At 44.6% G+C, this 17,221-nt stretch overlaps 1 protein-coding gene across 1 annotated transcript; it reads right to left on the minus strand.

The window, feature by feature from the left end:
- Positions 1–2,296: 2,296 nt before the first annotated feature.
- Positions 2,297–3,415, minus strand: LOC139568822 (uncharacterized). The gene has a single exon (XM_071390921.1). The coding sequence runs from the start codon at positions 3,413–3,415 to the stop codon at positions 2,297–2,299; it is 1,119 nt and encodes a 372-aa protein (XP_071247022.1).
- Positions 3,416–17,221: the final 13,806 nt, after the last annotated feature.

Here is a 17,221-nt window from a genome sequence, read left to right on the forward strand (position 1 = left end):
TGAGCTAATCAAGGTGTCAAGCTGATTGAGGAACTCTCCGAGGACACCTGCTGGGCGATAGATGACAACAATGTTTAAGCTTGAAAATGTGAAACTAGCTTTGCTTCAATAAACTCGGACAGTAATTTTTTGTTTTGATATTTAGAAAGTTTGCATAGAAAATAGATGCGACATTTGCCTACTGCGGTTTGTTTCCATTTAACTATCGTGTCGATATAATGAGCTAGACGTTAATGATGTCACACCCTAAAAAAAAGCAGTATCACCTAAACTTAGCAGTAGGCATTTAGAACTAAACTAGTGGCACCCTACATGCGGAAATTCCACATTTGTGCGCAGCAGGGTACACTCAATTAGAAGTGTTTCTGCCACGGGGAACGTCTGTAAAACCTGCAGGGAGAGGAGCGGACAGGGATAGAAAACACACACGTGGTTGACAAAGCAAAATGTTTTCTTAACTCTTTCTTGAACTGCATTGTTGTTTAAGGTCTTGTAAATCAGCATTCCACGGTGTAGACCTGTTGTATTTGGTGCATGTGACAAATAACATTCAATTTGATTTAAGTTAAGGGTGGAGAAGCCGAGCTCTCTCAATTATATAAATCTGATCTGAACATAAGTGCTTTGATGCAGAACAATGTCCAAAACAAACAGTAGCTCAGGGCACAGGGCACAGGGTTCAGGGCTCAGGGCTCAGGGCTCAGGGCTCAGGACTCAGGGTTCAGAGTTCAGGGTTCAGGGCTCAGGGCTCAGGACTCAGGGTTCAGGGCTCAGGGCACAGTTTTCAGGGTTCAGGGGTCATGGTTCAGGGCACAGGGCTCAGGGCTCAGGGCTCAGGGTTCAGGGTTCAGGGGTCATGGTTCAGGGTTCAGGGCTCAGGGTTAAAGGCACAGGGCTCAGGGTTCAGGGGTCATGGTTCAGGGTTCAGGGGTCATGGTTCAGGGTTCAGGGTTCAGGGTTCAGGGCTCATGGTTCAGGGTTCAGGGGTCATGGTTCAGGGTTCAGGGCTCATGGTTCAGGGTTCAGGGTTCATGGGCTGGAAATGGATCACTGAATATGTCAGTTCTAAGGTGAAAGACTCCACCCACAAGGAAGTGCCTCATCAGCAGAGTTTGGTCTTCAGTGCATGCACATTTCCAGACAGCAACGTGTGCATCAAACCTAACGTCAAAATGAAATACCTTCTGAAGCAAAAGTGTACTTAAGGTCTTTTGGATAGATCAGGTTCAGTGACTTTATGAGACCAAACCAACATGAATGAAACATGAAGCACCTTTTCACCCCCAATCATGACACCAACATGCTCAGGGTCTTCCCTGGTGAAATTCATTCACAAATCTTGGGGTTGAGAAGGCATGTACTGCTTCCACTTTCTGGTTGTCCGTCACAATTCCATCAGCAGTGACGATGTGGCCAAGGAACTTCAAGCGGTGTTGCATCAGGTTACACTTTTTGAGGTTCAGGCTGAGGTTTGCCTTCTCCAGCCAGAGGATGACATCTGCCAAGTCCTGGATGTGTAGAGCTTCGGACTTGGAATAGACGATGATGTCGTCTATGTACATGAAGCATTTGACTCCCTTCAGATCAGCCAACACAACCTCCATCAGCCATTGGAATATGGCCGTAGAATTCTTCCAACCAAAACTAATTTAGTTGAACTTAAATAAAGGTATCACACAGGCTGTCTTCTGATGGCTAAGAGGATACATCTTCACCTGCCCGTAGCCACTCGAGGTCCAAGGAACTGAAAGTCTTTGTTCCATGCAGTGACTCAAGGATTTCCTGAAGGTTGGTCATGGGGTAGGCATCAAGGTGTGTTTTTTGAATTCATATCTCTGTAGTCAACAAAATCGGGTGCTGCCATCCTTCTTGAAGGTGAATAATGGTACATTTTGAAAATGTGTCTTTGTTCCTAAACCGCTCTGACTCGTTGTTGGACTGTATGTCACAGTGCGCACCTCGCTCTATCAGGAAGAGCGAGATAGAGCTAGAGCGAGAGCTCAGAAAAATATTAAATTGTGAACCCGCGACCAAAAATGTATCACATATAATGGATATGCCATATCTCACAATCGATTGGACATCCCCAATTTAGTATTTTCGCTGTGACAGAACATTTATATTTTTCCTAAATGTGCTTCTATTCCAAAGTTCTACTATCTAGAGTGGGGGGGGGTTGTATAAACCTGTGACGTAGCTGTCGCTCTCTGCTCTCCCTGAGAAGTGCACACTTTGACAGAAAGTCCAACTACAAGTCAGAGGGGTTTAGGAACAAAGACATTTTCTTGACGCACCTTCATCTGTTGTCTGGGGTGGTCTGCTTAGGAGGGACCGTAGCTGGGGTGGTCTGCTGGGGAGGGACCATAGCTGGGGTGGTCTGCTGGGGAGGGACCGTAGCTGGGGTGGTCTGGTGGGGAGGGACCGTAGCTGGGGTGGTCTGCTTAGGAGGGACCGTAGCTGGGGTGGTCTGCTGGGGAGGGACCGTAGCTGGGGTGGTCTGCTGGGGAGGGACCGTAGCTGGGGTGGTCTGGTGGGGAGGGACCGTAGCTGGGGTGGTCTGCTGGGGAGGGACCGTAGCTGGGGTGGTCTGATGTGGAGGGACTGTAGCTGGGGTGGTCTGCTGGGGAGGGACCATAGCTGGGGTGGTCTGGTGGGGAGGGACCGTAGCTGGGGTGGTCTGCTGGGGAGGGACCGTAGCTGGGGTGGTCTGGTGGGGAGGGACCATAGCTGGGGTGGTCTGATGTGGAGGGACTGTAGCTGGGGTGGTCTGCTGGGGAGGGACCGTAGCTGGGGTGGTCTGGTGGGGAGGGACCGTAGCTGGGGTGGTCTGCTGGGGAGGGACCGTAGCTGGGGTGGTCTGGTGGGGAGGGACCATAGCTGGGGTGGTCTGATGTGGAGGGACTGTGGCTGGGGTGGTCTGCTTAAGAGGGACCGTAGCTGGGGTGGTCTGCTGGGGAGGGACCGTAGCTGGGGTGGTCTGGTGGGGAGGGACCATAGCTGGGGTGGTCTGATGTGGAGGGACTGTAGCTGGGGTGGTCTGCTGGGGAGGGACCGTAGCTGGGGTGGTCTGTTGGGGAGGGACCGTAGCTGGGGTGGTCTGCTGGGGAGGGACCGTAGCTGGGGTGGTCTGGTGGGGAGGGACCATAGCTGGGGTGGTCTGATGTGGAGGGACTGTGGCTGGGGTGGTCTGCTTAAGAGGGACCGTAGCTGGGGTGGTCTGCTGGGGAGGGACCGTAGCTGGGGTGGTCTGGTGGGGAGGGACCATAGCTGGGGTGGTCTGATGTGGAGGGACTGTAGCTGGGGTGGTCTGCTGGGGAGGGACCGTAGCTGGGGTGGTCTGGTGGGGAGGGACCGTAGCTGGGGTGGTCTGCTGGGGAGGGACCGTAGCTGGTGTGGTCTGGTGGGGAGGGACCATAGCTGGGGTGGTCTGATGTGGAGGGACTGTAGCTGGGGTGGACTGCAGAATAAACACTGATGGCCTTTTCTCTTCTGTTCCTTAGTCTAATTTACTCGTTTGGCTATCTCTGGCGTCTCTATGCTCGCAAAAACCTTTCAGATTCCTAGCGATTCCACCAGCTGTGTCGATTTCCCGCAGCCCTGAAGCTCTGCAATCCATGCTAATACATTTAGCTATCGGCATGTATGTTAGCTACAACGTGTTAGCTACGACATGTTAGCTACGACGTGTTAGCTACAACGTGTTAGCTACAACGTGTTAGCTACTACGTGTTAGCTACTACATGTTAGCTACAACATGTTAGCTACAACGTGTTAGCTACAACATGCTAGCTACAACATGTTAGCTACTACATGTCCTCTCTCTAACCATGGGCTTGCAGTTCATTCAAGATGGCACCTGTGGGTTGGCCACGCCTCTAACCACACCCATACCTGCAGCCTTAAAGGCACAGTAGGCACTATCACCACCACACAGTGTTCTGACATAGTCATGGCAAAGTACATCAAAACATCTCCTTTCTTTTAGGGGCAAAGGTTTCATTTCATTTTTCAAGTTATGCTTTCATTGGTTTAATGTATGTTACACTGTTGTTTGCTTAGTTTGGTAGTTACAGTATCCTCTAAAGTAAACTTGCTTTCAGTAAAACATTTCATCAAATGACCTTCTTCGTTTTCTCTCCCTCCCCCAGTTAGTAATAGCAGACTCTTTGCCTCTCCTTCCACTCTAGTTATGGTGCTGATGATTTGTAGACTAGGGCTGCATCGTAAATGGCACCTTATTCCCTATGGGCACTGGTCAAAAGTAGTGCACTACATAGGGAATAGGGTGACATATTGTACGCAATTACTAGCCCAGCGTTCTGCAAGATGATCCAGCATGGGATCTGTTCTGTCCTGACCCATTTTTACATAATGATAGAATATGTCTGGCATGTTTTCCCTCCCTCCCTCTGTTTCTGTCTCCTTCCCTCTTCTCTTCTCTCCATTCCTTTCTTCCTTCGAGAGGAGAGGAGGAGGATGGAGAGAGGGAAGAGGAGAAGGAGAGAGGTGGAGAGAAGGGAAGGAGGGGGCGAGAAGAGGATAAAAGGAGGAAAGGAGAGGAGGAAAGAGGGAGGAGAGAAGGAGAGAGGGAGGAGGAATGGAGGGAGGGTGAAGAGAAGGAGGGAGGGAGGGAGGGAGGGAGGGAGGGAGGGAGGGAGGGAGGGAGGGAGGGAGGATGAATAGAGGGAGGGAGGAGAGAAGGAGGGAGGGAGGAGGAATGGAGGGAGGGAGAAGAGAAGGAGGAATGGAGGGAGGGAGGAGAGAAGGAGGGAGGGAGGAGGAATGGAGGGAGGGAGGAGGAATGGAGGGAATGCTGCAGGCCTAGCCATTGCACGTCTACATCAGTGAAATGTTACTATTACCAGTTGTGACAGTAATCCAATGCCTAACAGGCTTGTGCGTGCTTTACTCACCAACAGGAAGACAGAGAGGGGGAAAAGATGACCATTCATTTTAACAGATGATTTCATCTGGTGAATCTGAAGTCTAAGATGGAACCAGGGAAAAAGGCTAGCAAACTGACTCATACAATAAGACACAACAACAGAGAGAATTTAGTAGAAATTCATTGAATCTATTGGGGTCATCAATCATTTATCAATTAGAACACTGACTCTCGTAATCAATTCTAATACAAGTCTGATAGGAGATTGATAGGAGATCATTATTCAATGCTAATTTCAGATTGAAAAACAGCTGTCGTAGATTAATATAGGACATCATTATTCAACCAATCATATCCCAGAACCAACACTATGGCAGCGACCTCCTGATATCAACATCTCCTGATATCAATACCTCCTGATATCAATACCTCCTGATATCAAAACCTCCTGATATCAATACCTCCTGATATCAATATCTCTTGATATCAATACCTCCTGATATCAAAACCTCCTGATATCAACATCTCCTGATATCAATACCTCCTGATATCAATATCTCTTGATATCAATACCTCCTGATATCAATATCTCCTGATATCAATACCTCCTGACATTAATAGCTCCTGATATCTTAATCCTCCTGATATCAATACCTCCTGATATCAATACATCCTGATATCAATACCTCCTGATATCAATACCTCCTGATATCAATACCTTCTGATATCAATACCTCTTGATATCAATACCTCTTGATATCAAAACCTCCTGATATCAATACCTCCTGATATCAATACATCTTGATATCAATACCTCCTGATATCAATACCTCCTGATATCAATACCTCTTGATATCAATACCTCCTGATATCAAAACCTCCTGATATCAATACCTCCTGATATCAATACCTCTTGATATCAATACCTCCTGATATCAATACCTCCTGATATCAATACCTCTTGATATCAATACCTCCTGATATCAATACCTCCTGATATCAATACCTCTTGATATCAATACCTCCTGATATCAATACCTCCTGATATCAATACCTCCTGATATCAATACCTCCTGATATCAATACCTCCTGATATCAATACCTCTTGATATCAATACCTCCTGATATCAATACCTCCTGATATCAATACCTCTTGATATCAATACCTCTTGATATCAATACCTCCTGATATCAATACCTCTTGATATCAATACCTCCTGATATCAATACCTCCTGATATCAATACCTCTTGATATCAATACCTCCTGATATCAATACCTCCTGATATCAATACCTCCTGATATCAATACCTCCTGATATCAATACCTCTTGATATCAATACCTCCTGATATCAATACCTCTTGATATCAATACCTCCTGATATCAATACCTCCTGATATCAATACCTCCTGATATCAATACCTCTTGATATCAATACCTCCTGATATCAATACCTCCTGATATCAATACCTCCTGATATCAATACCTCCTGATATCAATACCTCCTGATATCAATACCTCTTGATATCAATACCTCCTGATATCAATACCTCCTGATATCAAAACCTCCTGATATCAATACCTCCTGATATCAATACCTCTTGATATCAAAACCTCCTGATATCAATACCTCCTGATATCAATACCTCCTGATATCAATACCTCCTGATATCAATACCTTCTGATATCAATACCTCCTGATATCAATACCTCTTGATATCAATACCTCCTGATATCAATACCTCTTGATATCAAAACCTCCTGATATCAATACCTCCTGATATCAATACCTCTTGATATCAATACCTCCTGATATCAATACCTCCTGATATCAATACCTCTTGATATCAATACCTCCTGATATCAATACCTCCTGATATCAATACCTCTTGATATCAATACCTCCTGATATCAATACCTCCTGATATCAATACCTCCTGATATCAATACCTCCTGATATCAATACCTCCTGATATCAATACCTCCTGATATCAATACCTCTTGATATCAATACCTCCTGATATCAATACCTCCTGATATCAATACCTCCTGATATCAATACCTCTTGATATCAATACCTCCTGATATCAATACCTCCTGATATCAATACCTCCTGATATCAATACCTCCTGATATCAATACCTCCTGATATCAATACCTCCTGATATCAATACCTCCTGATATCAATACCTCTTGATATCAATACCTCCTGATATCAATACCTCCTGATATCAATACCTCCTGATATCAATACCTCCTGATATCAATACCTCCTGATATCAATACCTCCTGATATCAATACCTCTTGATATCAATACCTCCTGATATCAATACCTCCTGATATCAATACCTCCTGATATCAATACCTCCTGATATCAATACCTCCTGATATCAATACCTCCTGATATCAATACCTCCTGATATCAATACCTCCTGATATCAATACCTCCTGATATCAATACCTCCTGATATCAATACCTCCTGATATCAATACCTCCTGATATCAATACCTCCTGATATCAATACCTCTTGATATCAATACCTCCTGATATCAATACCTCCTGATATCAAAACCTCCTGATATCAATACCTCCTGATATCAATACCTCTTGATATCAAAACCTCCTGATATCAATACCTCCTGATATCAATACCTCCTGATATCAATACCTCCTGATATCAATACCTTCTGATATCAATACCTCCTGATATCAATACCTCTTGATATCAATACCTCCTGATATCAATACCTCTTGATATCAAAACCTCCTGATATCAATACCTCCTGATATCAATACCTCTTGATATCAATACCTCCTGATATCAATACCTCCTGATATCAATACCTCTTGATATCAATACCTCCTGATATCAATACCTCCTGATATCAATACCTCTTGATATCAATACCTCCTGATATCAATACCTCCTGATATCAATACCTCCTGATATCAATACCTCCTGATATCAATACCTCCTGATATCAATACCTCCTGATATCAATACCTCCTGATATCAATACCTCTTGATATCAATACCTCCTGATATCAATACCTCCTGATATCAATACCTCCTGATATCAATACCTCTTGATATCAATACCTCCTGATATCAATACCTCCTGATATCAATACCTCCTGATATCAATACCTCCTGATATCAATACCTCCTGATATCAATACCTCCTGATATCAATACCTCCTGATATCAATACCTCTTGATATCAATACCTCCTGATATCAATACCTCCTGATATCAATACCTCCTGATATCAATACCTCCTGATATCAATACCTCCTGATATCAATACCTCCTGATATCAATACCTCCTGATATCAATACCTCCTGATATCAATACCTCCTGATATCAATACCTCCTGATATCAATACCTCCTGATATCAATACCTCCTGATATCAATACCTCCTGATATCAATACATCCTGATATCAATACCTCCTGATATCAATACCTCCTGATATCAATACCTCCTGATATCAATACCTCCTGATATCAATACATCCTGATATCAATACCTCCTGATATCAATACCTCCTGATATCAATACCTCCTGATATCAATACCTCCTGATATCAATACCTCCTGATATCAATACATCCTGATATCAATACCTCCTGATATCAATACCTCCTGATATCAATACCTCCTGATATCAATACCTCCTGATATCAATACATCCTGATATCAATACCTCCTGATATCAATACCTCTTGATATCAATACCTCCTGATATCAATACCTCCTGATATCAATACCTCCTGATATCAATACCTCCTGATATCAATACCTCCTGATATCAATACCTCCTGATATCAATACCTCCTGATATCAATACCTCCTGATATCAATACCTCCTGATATCAATACCAAACCCTTGTAAAACTATGTGGCAGATCCTGACCCTGTTTGTGACTGATCAAATCCCAGTGTTCAAAGTACGTCAGGGCTTGAGAAATAAATAATTTAACTGTTTGAAAGTATAAGGGGATATTGGTGAACAAATGGTGTGGTCAAGGCTGCTATGGTGTGGTCAAGGCTACTATGGTGTGGTCAAGGCTGCTATGGTGTGGTCAAGGCTGCTATGGTGTGGTCAAGGCTGCTATGGTGTGGTCAGGGATACTATGGTGTGGTCAAGGCTGCTATGGTGTGGTCAAGGCTGCTATGGTGTGGTCAAGGATACTATGGTGTGGTCAAGGATACTATGGTGTGGTCAGGGATACTATGGTGTGGTGAAGGATACTATGGTGTGGTCAAGGCTACTATGGTGTGGTCAAGGCTGCTATGGTGTGGTCAAGGATACTATGGTGTGGTCAAGGATACTATGGTGTGGTCAAGCCTACTATGGTGTGGTCAAGGATGCTATGGCGTGGTCAAGGCTGCTATGGTGTGGTCAAGGCTACTATGGTGTGGTCAAGGCTACTATGGTGTGGTCAAGGATACTATGGTGTGGTCAAGGCTGCTCTGGTGTGGTCAAGGATACTATGGTGTGGTCAAGGATACTATGGTGTGGTCAGGGATACTATGGTGTGGTCAAGACTACTATGGTGTGGTCAAGGCTGCTATGGTGTGGTCAAGGATACTATGGTGTGGTCAAGGATACTATGGTGTGGTCAGGGATACTATGGTGTGGTCAAGGATACTATGGTGTGGTCAAGGCTGCTATGGTGTCATTATGCTGTGGTCAAGGCTGCTATGGTGTCATTTTGGTGTGGTCAAGGCTGCTATGGTGTCATTATGCTGTGGTCAAGGTTACTATGGTGCCAGTATGCTGTGGTCAAGGTTACTATGGTGTCAGTATGCTGTGGTCAAGGTTACTATGGTCAAGGCTGCTATGGTGTGGTCAAGGATACTATGGTGTGGTCAAGGATACTATGGTGTGGTCAGGGATACTATGGTGTGGTGAAGGATACTATGGTGTGGTCAAGGCTACTATGGTGTGGTCAAGGCTGCTATGGTGTGGTCAAAGATACTATGGTGTGGTCAACGCTGCTATGGTGTGGTCAAGGATACTATGGTGTGGTCAGGGATACTATGGTGTGGTCAAGGCTACTATGGTGTGGTCAAGGCTGCTATGGTGTGGTAAAGGCTGCTATGGTGTGGTCAGGGATACTATGGTGTGGTCAAGGATACTATGGTGTGGTCAAGGATACTATGGTGTGGTCAGGGATACTATGGTGTGGTCAAGGATACTATGGTGTGGTCAAGGATACTATGGTGTGGTCAAGGATACTATGGTGTGGTCAAGGATACTATGGTGTGGTCATGGATACTATGGTGTGGTCAAGGCTGCTATGGTGTGGTCAAGACTACTATGGTGTGGTCAAGACTACTATGGTGTGGTCAAGGCTGCTATGGTGTGGTCAAGGCTGCTATGGTGTGGTCAGGGATACTATGGTGTGGTCAAGGATACTATGGTGTGGTCAGGGATACTATGGTGTGGTCAAGGATACTATGGTGTGGTCAAGGATACTATGGTGTGGTCAGGGATACTATGGTGTGGTCAAGGCTGCTATGGTGTGGTCAAGGCTGCTATGGTGTGGTCAAGGATACTATGGTGTGGTCAGGGATACTATGGTGTGGTCAAGGCTGCTATGGTGTGGTCAGGGATACTATGGTGTGGTCAAGGCTGCTTTGGTGTGGTCAAGGATACTATGGTGTGGTCAACGCTGCTATGGTGTGGTCAAGGATACTATGGTGTGGTCAAGGCTGCTATGGTGTGGTCAAGGCTGCTATGGTGTGGTCAGGGATACTATGGTGTGGTCAAGGATACTATGGTGTGGTCAGGGATACTATGGTGTGGTGAAGGATACTATGGTGTGGTCAAGGCTACTATGGTGTGGTCAAGGCTGCTATGGTGTGGTCAAGGATACTATGGTGTGGTCAAGGATACTATGGTGTGGTCAAGCCTACTATGGTGTGGTCAAGGATGCTATGGCGTGGTCAAGGCTGCTATGGTGTGGTCAAGGCTACTATGGTGTGGTCAAGGCTACTATGGTGTGGTCAAGGATACTATGGTGTGGTCAAGGATACTATGGTGTGGTCAAGGCTGCTCTGGTGTGGTCAAGGATACTATGGTGTGGTCAAGGATACTATGGTGTGGTCAGGGATACTATGGTGTGGTCAAGACTACTATGGTGTGGTCAAGGCTGCTATGGTGTGGTCAAGGATACTATGGTGTGGTCAAGGATACTATGGTGTGGTCAGGGATACTATGGTGTGGTCAAGGATACTATGGTGTGGTCAAGGCTGCTATGGTGTCATTATGCTGTGGTCAAGGCTGCTATGGTGTCATTTTGGTGTGGTCAAGGCTGCTATGGTGTCATTATGCTGTGGTCAAGGTTACTATGGTGCCAGTATGCTGTGGTCAAGGTTACTATGGTGTCAGTATGCTGTGGTCAAGGTTACTATGGTGTCATTATGCTGTGGTTAGGTGGTCAGGTCTGCTGGGGAGGGACCGTAGCTGGGGTGGTCTGCTTAGGAGGGACCGTAGCTGGGGTGGTCTGCTTAAGAGGGACCGTAGCGGGGGTGGTCTGCTTAGGAGGGACCGTAGCTGGGGTGGTCTGCTTAAGAGGGACCGTAGCTGGGGTGGTCTGCTTAGGAGGGACCGTAGCTGGGGTGGTCTGCTTAAGAGGGACCGTAGCTGGGGTGGTCTGCTTAGGAGGGACCGTAGCTGGGGTGGTCTGGTGGGGAGGGACCGTAGCTGGGGTGGTCTGCTTAGGAGGGACCGTAGCTGGGGTGGTCTGCTTAGGAGGGACCGTAGCTGGGGTGGTCTGCTTAGGAGGGACCGTAGCTGGGGTGGTCTGCTTAGGAGGGACCGTAGCTGGGGTGGTCTGGTGGGGAGGGACCATAGCTGGGGTGGTCTGATGGGGAGGGACCGTAGCTGGGGTGGTCTGCTTAGGAGGGACCGTAGCTGGTGTGGTCTGCTTAGGAGGGACCGTAGCTGGGGTGGTCTGCTTGGGAGGGACCGTAGCTCGGATGGTCTCTCTGTACTCAACTCTGGATACGTCCCAAATGGCACCCTATTGGTTAAAATAAGTGCACTATAAAGGGACCATGGTGCCATACTGCCACTCAGGACAGTCCCCCAGTTTCAAAGACATTAATTTTCCCTTTCCCCCATTTGTCACTGGTCCTGATTCAGATCTGACTGCACTATTTAAAACCCTGATGAAAGCAGTTCGCTGTGGAAACGTCGCTTGTTTTATTAAATGTATGGAATTAGAATGACAGAGTGTACAGATACGTGTTTCTTTTTGAAATCACTGTTTACTGGGATCTGGGCTGTGGGATGTGTCAGGGCTGAAAGGACCTGTCTGTCAGTAAGATGCTCAGCAATTAAAAGTGTGTGTGTGTGTGTGTGTGTGTGTGTGTGTGTGTGTGTGTGTGTGTGTGTGTGTGTGTGTGTGTGTGTGTGTGTGTGTGTGTGTGTGTGTGTGTGTGTGTGTGTGTGTGTGTGTGTGTGTGTGTGTGTGTGTGTGGCAGGATGCTTAGTAATTAACCACATAGAAGAGGCATCAAACCCAACTCTCAGCGATACCAGGACTATGTGTTGACTGTCTCATTATATTTAGGATGAACAATGTGTTGACTGTTGACTGTCTCATTATATTTAGGATGAACAATGTGTTGACTGTTGACTGTCTCATTATATTTAGGATGAACAATGTGTTGACTATCTCATTATATTTAGGATGAACAATGTGTTGACTGTCTCATTATATTTAGGATGAACAGTGTGTTGACTGTAGACTGTCTCTGAGAGGTCTTTGGCCTGGTTTGCTAACTGCCTCTCTCAAAGAGTGCAGTGTAGAAAATCTCCTGTCTCAGCCACCGCCTGTCACCAAGGGAGTACCCCAAGGCTCAATCCTAGGCACCACGCTTTTCTCAATATACATCAACAACATAGCTCATGCAGTAGGAAGCGCTCTCATCCATTTATATGCAGATGATACAGTCTTATACTCAGCTGGCCCCTCCACCGGATTTTGTGTTAAACGCTCTACAACAAAGCTTTCTCCGTGTCCAACAAGATTTCTCTGCCCTTAACCTTGTTCTGAACACCTCTAAAACAAAGGTCATGTGGTTTGGTAAGAAGAATGCCCCTCTCCCCACAGGTGTGATTACTACCTCTTAGGGTTTAGAGGTTAAAGTAGTCACCTCATACAAGTACTTGGGAGTATGGCTAGACGGTACACTGTCCTTCTCTCAGCACATATCAAAGCTGCAGGATAAGGTTAAATATAGACTTGGTTTCCTCTATCGTAATCGCTCCTCATTCAACCCAGCTGCCAAAGTAACCCTGATTCAGATGACCATCCTACCCCTGCTAGATCACGGAGATGTAATTTATAGATCGGCGGGTAAGGGTGCTCTCGAGCGACTAGATGTTCTTTACCATTCGGCCATCAGATTTGCCACCAATGCTCCTTATAGGACACATCACTGCGCTCTATACTCCTCTGTAAACTGGTCATCTCTGTATACCCGTCGCAAGACCCACTGGTTGATGCTTATTTATAAAACCCTCTTAGGCCTCACTCCCCCCTATCTGAGATATCTACTGCAGCCCTCATCCTCCACATACAACACGCATTCTGCCAGTCACATTCTGTTAAAGGTCCCCAAAGCACACACATCCCTGGGTCGCTCGTCTTTTCAGTTCGATGCAGCTAGTGACTGGAACGAGCTGCAACAAACACTCAAACTGGACAGTTTTATCTCAATCTCTTCATTCAAAGACTCAATCATGGACACTCTTACTGACAGTTGTTGCTGCTCGTGTGATGCATTGTTGTCTCTACCGTCTTGTCCTTTGTGCTGTTGTCTGTGTCCAATAATGTTTGTACCATGTTGTGTTGCTACCATGCTGTGTTGTCATGTGTTACTGCCTTGCTATGTTGTTGTCTTAGGTCTCTCTTTATGTAGTGTTGTGTTGTCTCTCTTGTTGTGATGTGTGTTCTGTCCTATATTTATACTGTATTTTTTTTATTCCAGGCCCCCCGTCCCCGCAGGAGGACTTTTGAAATGTGGAAGGCCGTCATTGTAAATACGAATTTCTTCTTAACTGACTTGCCTAGTTAAATAAAGATTAAATAAAATAAAAATAAAATGATAGATATAATGAAAAATGTGTTGACTGTTGACTGTCTCATTATAGAAGACAGGTTGCCGGGCTAATAGGCTAGTTTATAACATGAATAATAATAATAATAATAATAATAATAACATGAATAATAATCTGACACTGGATGGAAAACCATTATGTAGTCAATCTCCAGCCTCAAACATCTGTGAATGAAGAAATACCTATGATCAATGAAACTAAAACAGATATGTACTGTGTAGAGCCATAACAACATGACAGTTAGTTGGGATATGTACTGTGTACAGCCATAACAACATGACAGTTAGATGGGATATGTACTGTGTAGAGCCATAACAACATGACAGTTAGTTGGGATATGTACTGTGTAGAGCCATAACAACATGACAGTTAGTTGGGATATGTACTGTGTAGAGCCATAACAACATGACAGTTAGTTGGGCAATGTACTGTGTAGAGCCATAACAACATGACAGTTAGATGGGATATGTACTGTGTAGAGCTACAACAACATGACAGTTAGTTGGGATATGTACTGTGTAGAGACATAACAACATGACAGTTAGTTGGGATATGTACTGTGTAGAGCCATAACAACATGACAGTTAGTTGGGATATGTACTGTGTAGAGCCATAACAACATGACAGTTAGATGGGATATGTACTGTGTAGAGCCACAACAACATGACAGTTAGTTGGGATATGTACTGTGTAGAGCCATAACAACATGACAGTTAGATGGGATATGTACTGTGTAGAGCCACAACAACATGACAGTTAGTTGGGATATGTACTGTGTAGAGACATAACAACATGACAGTTAGTTGGGATATGTACTGTGTAGAGCCATAACAACATGACAGTTAGTTGGGATATGTACTGTGTAGAGCCATAACAACATGACAGTTAGTTGGGATATGTACTGTGTAGAGCCATAACAACATGACAGTTAGTTGGGATATGTACTGTGTAGAGCCATAACAACATGACAGTTAGTTGGGATATGTACTGTGTAGAACCATAACAACATGACAGTTAGTTGGGATATGTACTGTGTAGAGCCATAACAACATGACAGTTAGATTGGATATGTACTGTGTAGAGCCATAACAACATGACAGTTAGTTGGGATATGTACTGTGTAGAGCCATAACAACATGACAGTTAGTTGGGATATGTACTGTGTAGAGCCATAACAACATGACAGTTAGATGGGATATGTACTGTGTAGAGCCAACACAACATGACAGTTAATTGGGATATGTACTGTGTAGAGCCATAACAACATGACAGTTAGCTGGGATATGTACTGTGTAGAGCCAACACAACATGACATTTAGTTGGGATATGTACTGTGTAGAGCCATAACAACATGACAGTTAGATGGGATATGTACTGTGTAGAACCATAACAACATGACAGTTAGTTGGGATATGTACTGTGTAGAGCCATAACAACATGACAGTTAGTTGGGATATGTACTGTGTAGAGCCATAACAACATAACAGTTAGCTGGGATATGTACTGTGTAGAGCCATAACAACATGACAGTTAGTTGGGATATGTACTGTGTAGAGCCATAACAACATGACAGTTAGTTGAGATATGTACTGTGTAGAACCATAACAACATGACAGTTAGATGGGATATGTACTGTGTAGAGCCATAACAACATGACAGTTAGTTGGGATATGTACTGTGTAGAACCATAACAACATGACAGTTAGTTGGGATATGTACTGTGTAGAGCCATAACAACATGACAGTTAGTTGGGATATGTACTGTGTAGAGCCATAACAACACGACAGTTAGTTGGGATATGTACTGTGTAGAGCCATAACAACATGACAGTTAGATGGGATATGTACTGTGTAGAGCCATAACAACATGACAGTTAGATGGGATATGTACTGTGTAGAACCATAACAACATGACAGTTAGTTGGGATATGTACTGTGTAGAGCCATAACAACATGACAGTTAGTTGGGATATGTACTGTGTAGAGCCATAACAACATGACAGTTAGATGGGATATGTACTGTGTAGAGCCACAACATGACAGTTAGATGGGATATGTACTGTGTAGAGCCATAACAACATGACAGTTAGTTGGGATATGTACTGTGTAGAACCATAACAACATGACAGTTAGTTGGGATATGTACTGTGTAGAGCCACAACATGACAGTTAGATGGGATATGTACTGTGTACATTTTACATTTTACATTTTAGTCATTTAGCAGACGCTCTTATCCAGAGCGACTAGAGCCATAACAACATGACAGTTAGTTGGGATATGTACTGTGTAGAACCCTAACAACATGGCAGTTAGTTGGGATATGTACTGTGTACAGCCATAACAACATGACAGTTAGATGGGATATGTACTGTGTAGAGCCATAACAACATGACAGTTAGATGGGATATGTACTGTGTAGAGCCATAACAACATGACAGTTAGTTGGGATATGTACTGTGTAGAGCCATAACAACATGACAGTTAGATGGGATATGTACTGTGTAGAGCCATAACAACATGACAGTTAGTTGGGATATGTACTGTGTAGAACCATAACAACATGACAGTTAGATGGGATATGTACTGTGTAGAGCGATAACAACATGACAGTTAGCTGGGATATGTACTGTGTAGAGCCATAACAACATGACAGTTAGCTGTATTTCAAAGGTCAAAATTATAAATAGCGTTTCTCATCTCATGCACAGATACACTAAGGATCCCCTGGGGCACTGAGGTAGGGCTAAATTATCTCATTCCATGTTATTTGAGAATGCGTCCCAAATCGCACCCTATTCTCTATATAGTGCACTACTTTAGACCAGACCTCTATTCCCTATATAGTGCACTACTTTAGACCAGAGCCCTATTCCCTATATAGTGCACTACTTTAGACCAGAGCCCTATTCCCTATATAGTGCACTACTTTAGACCAGAGCCCTATTCCCTATATAGTGCACTACTTTAGACCAGAGCCCTATTCCCTACATAGTACACTACTTTAGACCAGAGCCCTATTCCCTATATAGTGCACTACTTAGGCATTTACATTTACATTTAAGTCATTTAGCAGACGCTCTTATCCAGAGCGACTTACAAATTGGAAAGTTCATACATATTCATCCTGGTCCCCCCGTGGGGAATGAACCCACAACCCTGGCGTTGCAAGCGCCATGCTCTACCAACTGAGCC

Source organism: Salvelinus alpinus, chromosome 2 (assembly GCF_045679555.1).
Source record: "Salvelinus alpinus chromosome 2, SLU_Salpinus.1, whole genome shotgun sequence".
Classification (NCBI taxonomy): Eukaryota; Metazoa; Chordata; class Actinopteri; order Salmoniformes; family Salmonidae; genus Salvelinus; species Salvelinus alpinus.

Bases quoted from the DNA above. Each gene is read 5' to 3' on its own strand.
- LOC139568822 (XM_071390921.1), bottom strand. From the start codon at position 3,415: ATGGTCCCTCCCCACCAGACCACACCAGCTACGGTCCCTCCCCAGCAG.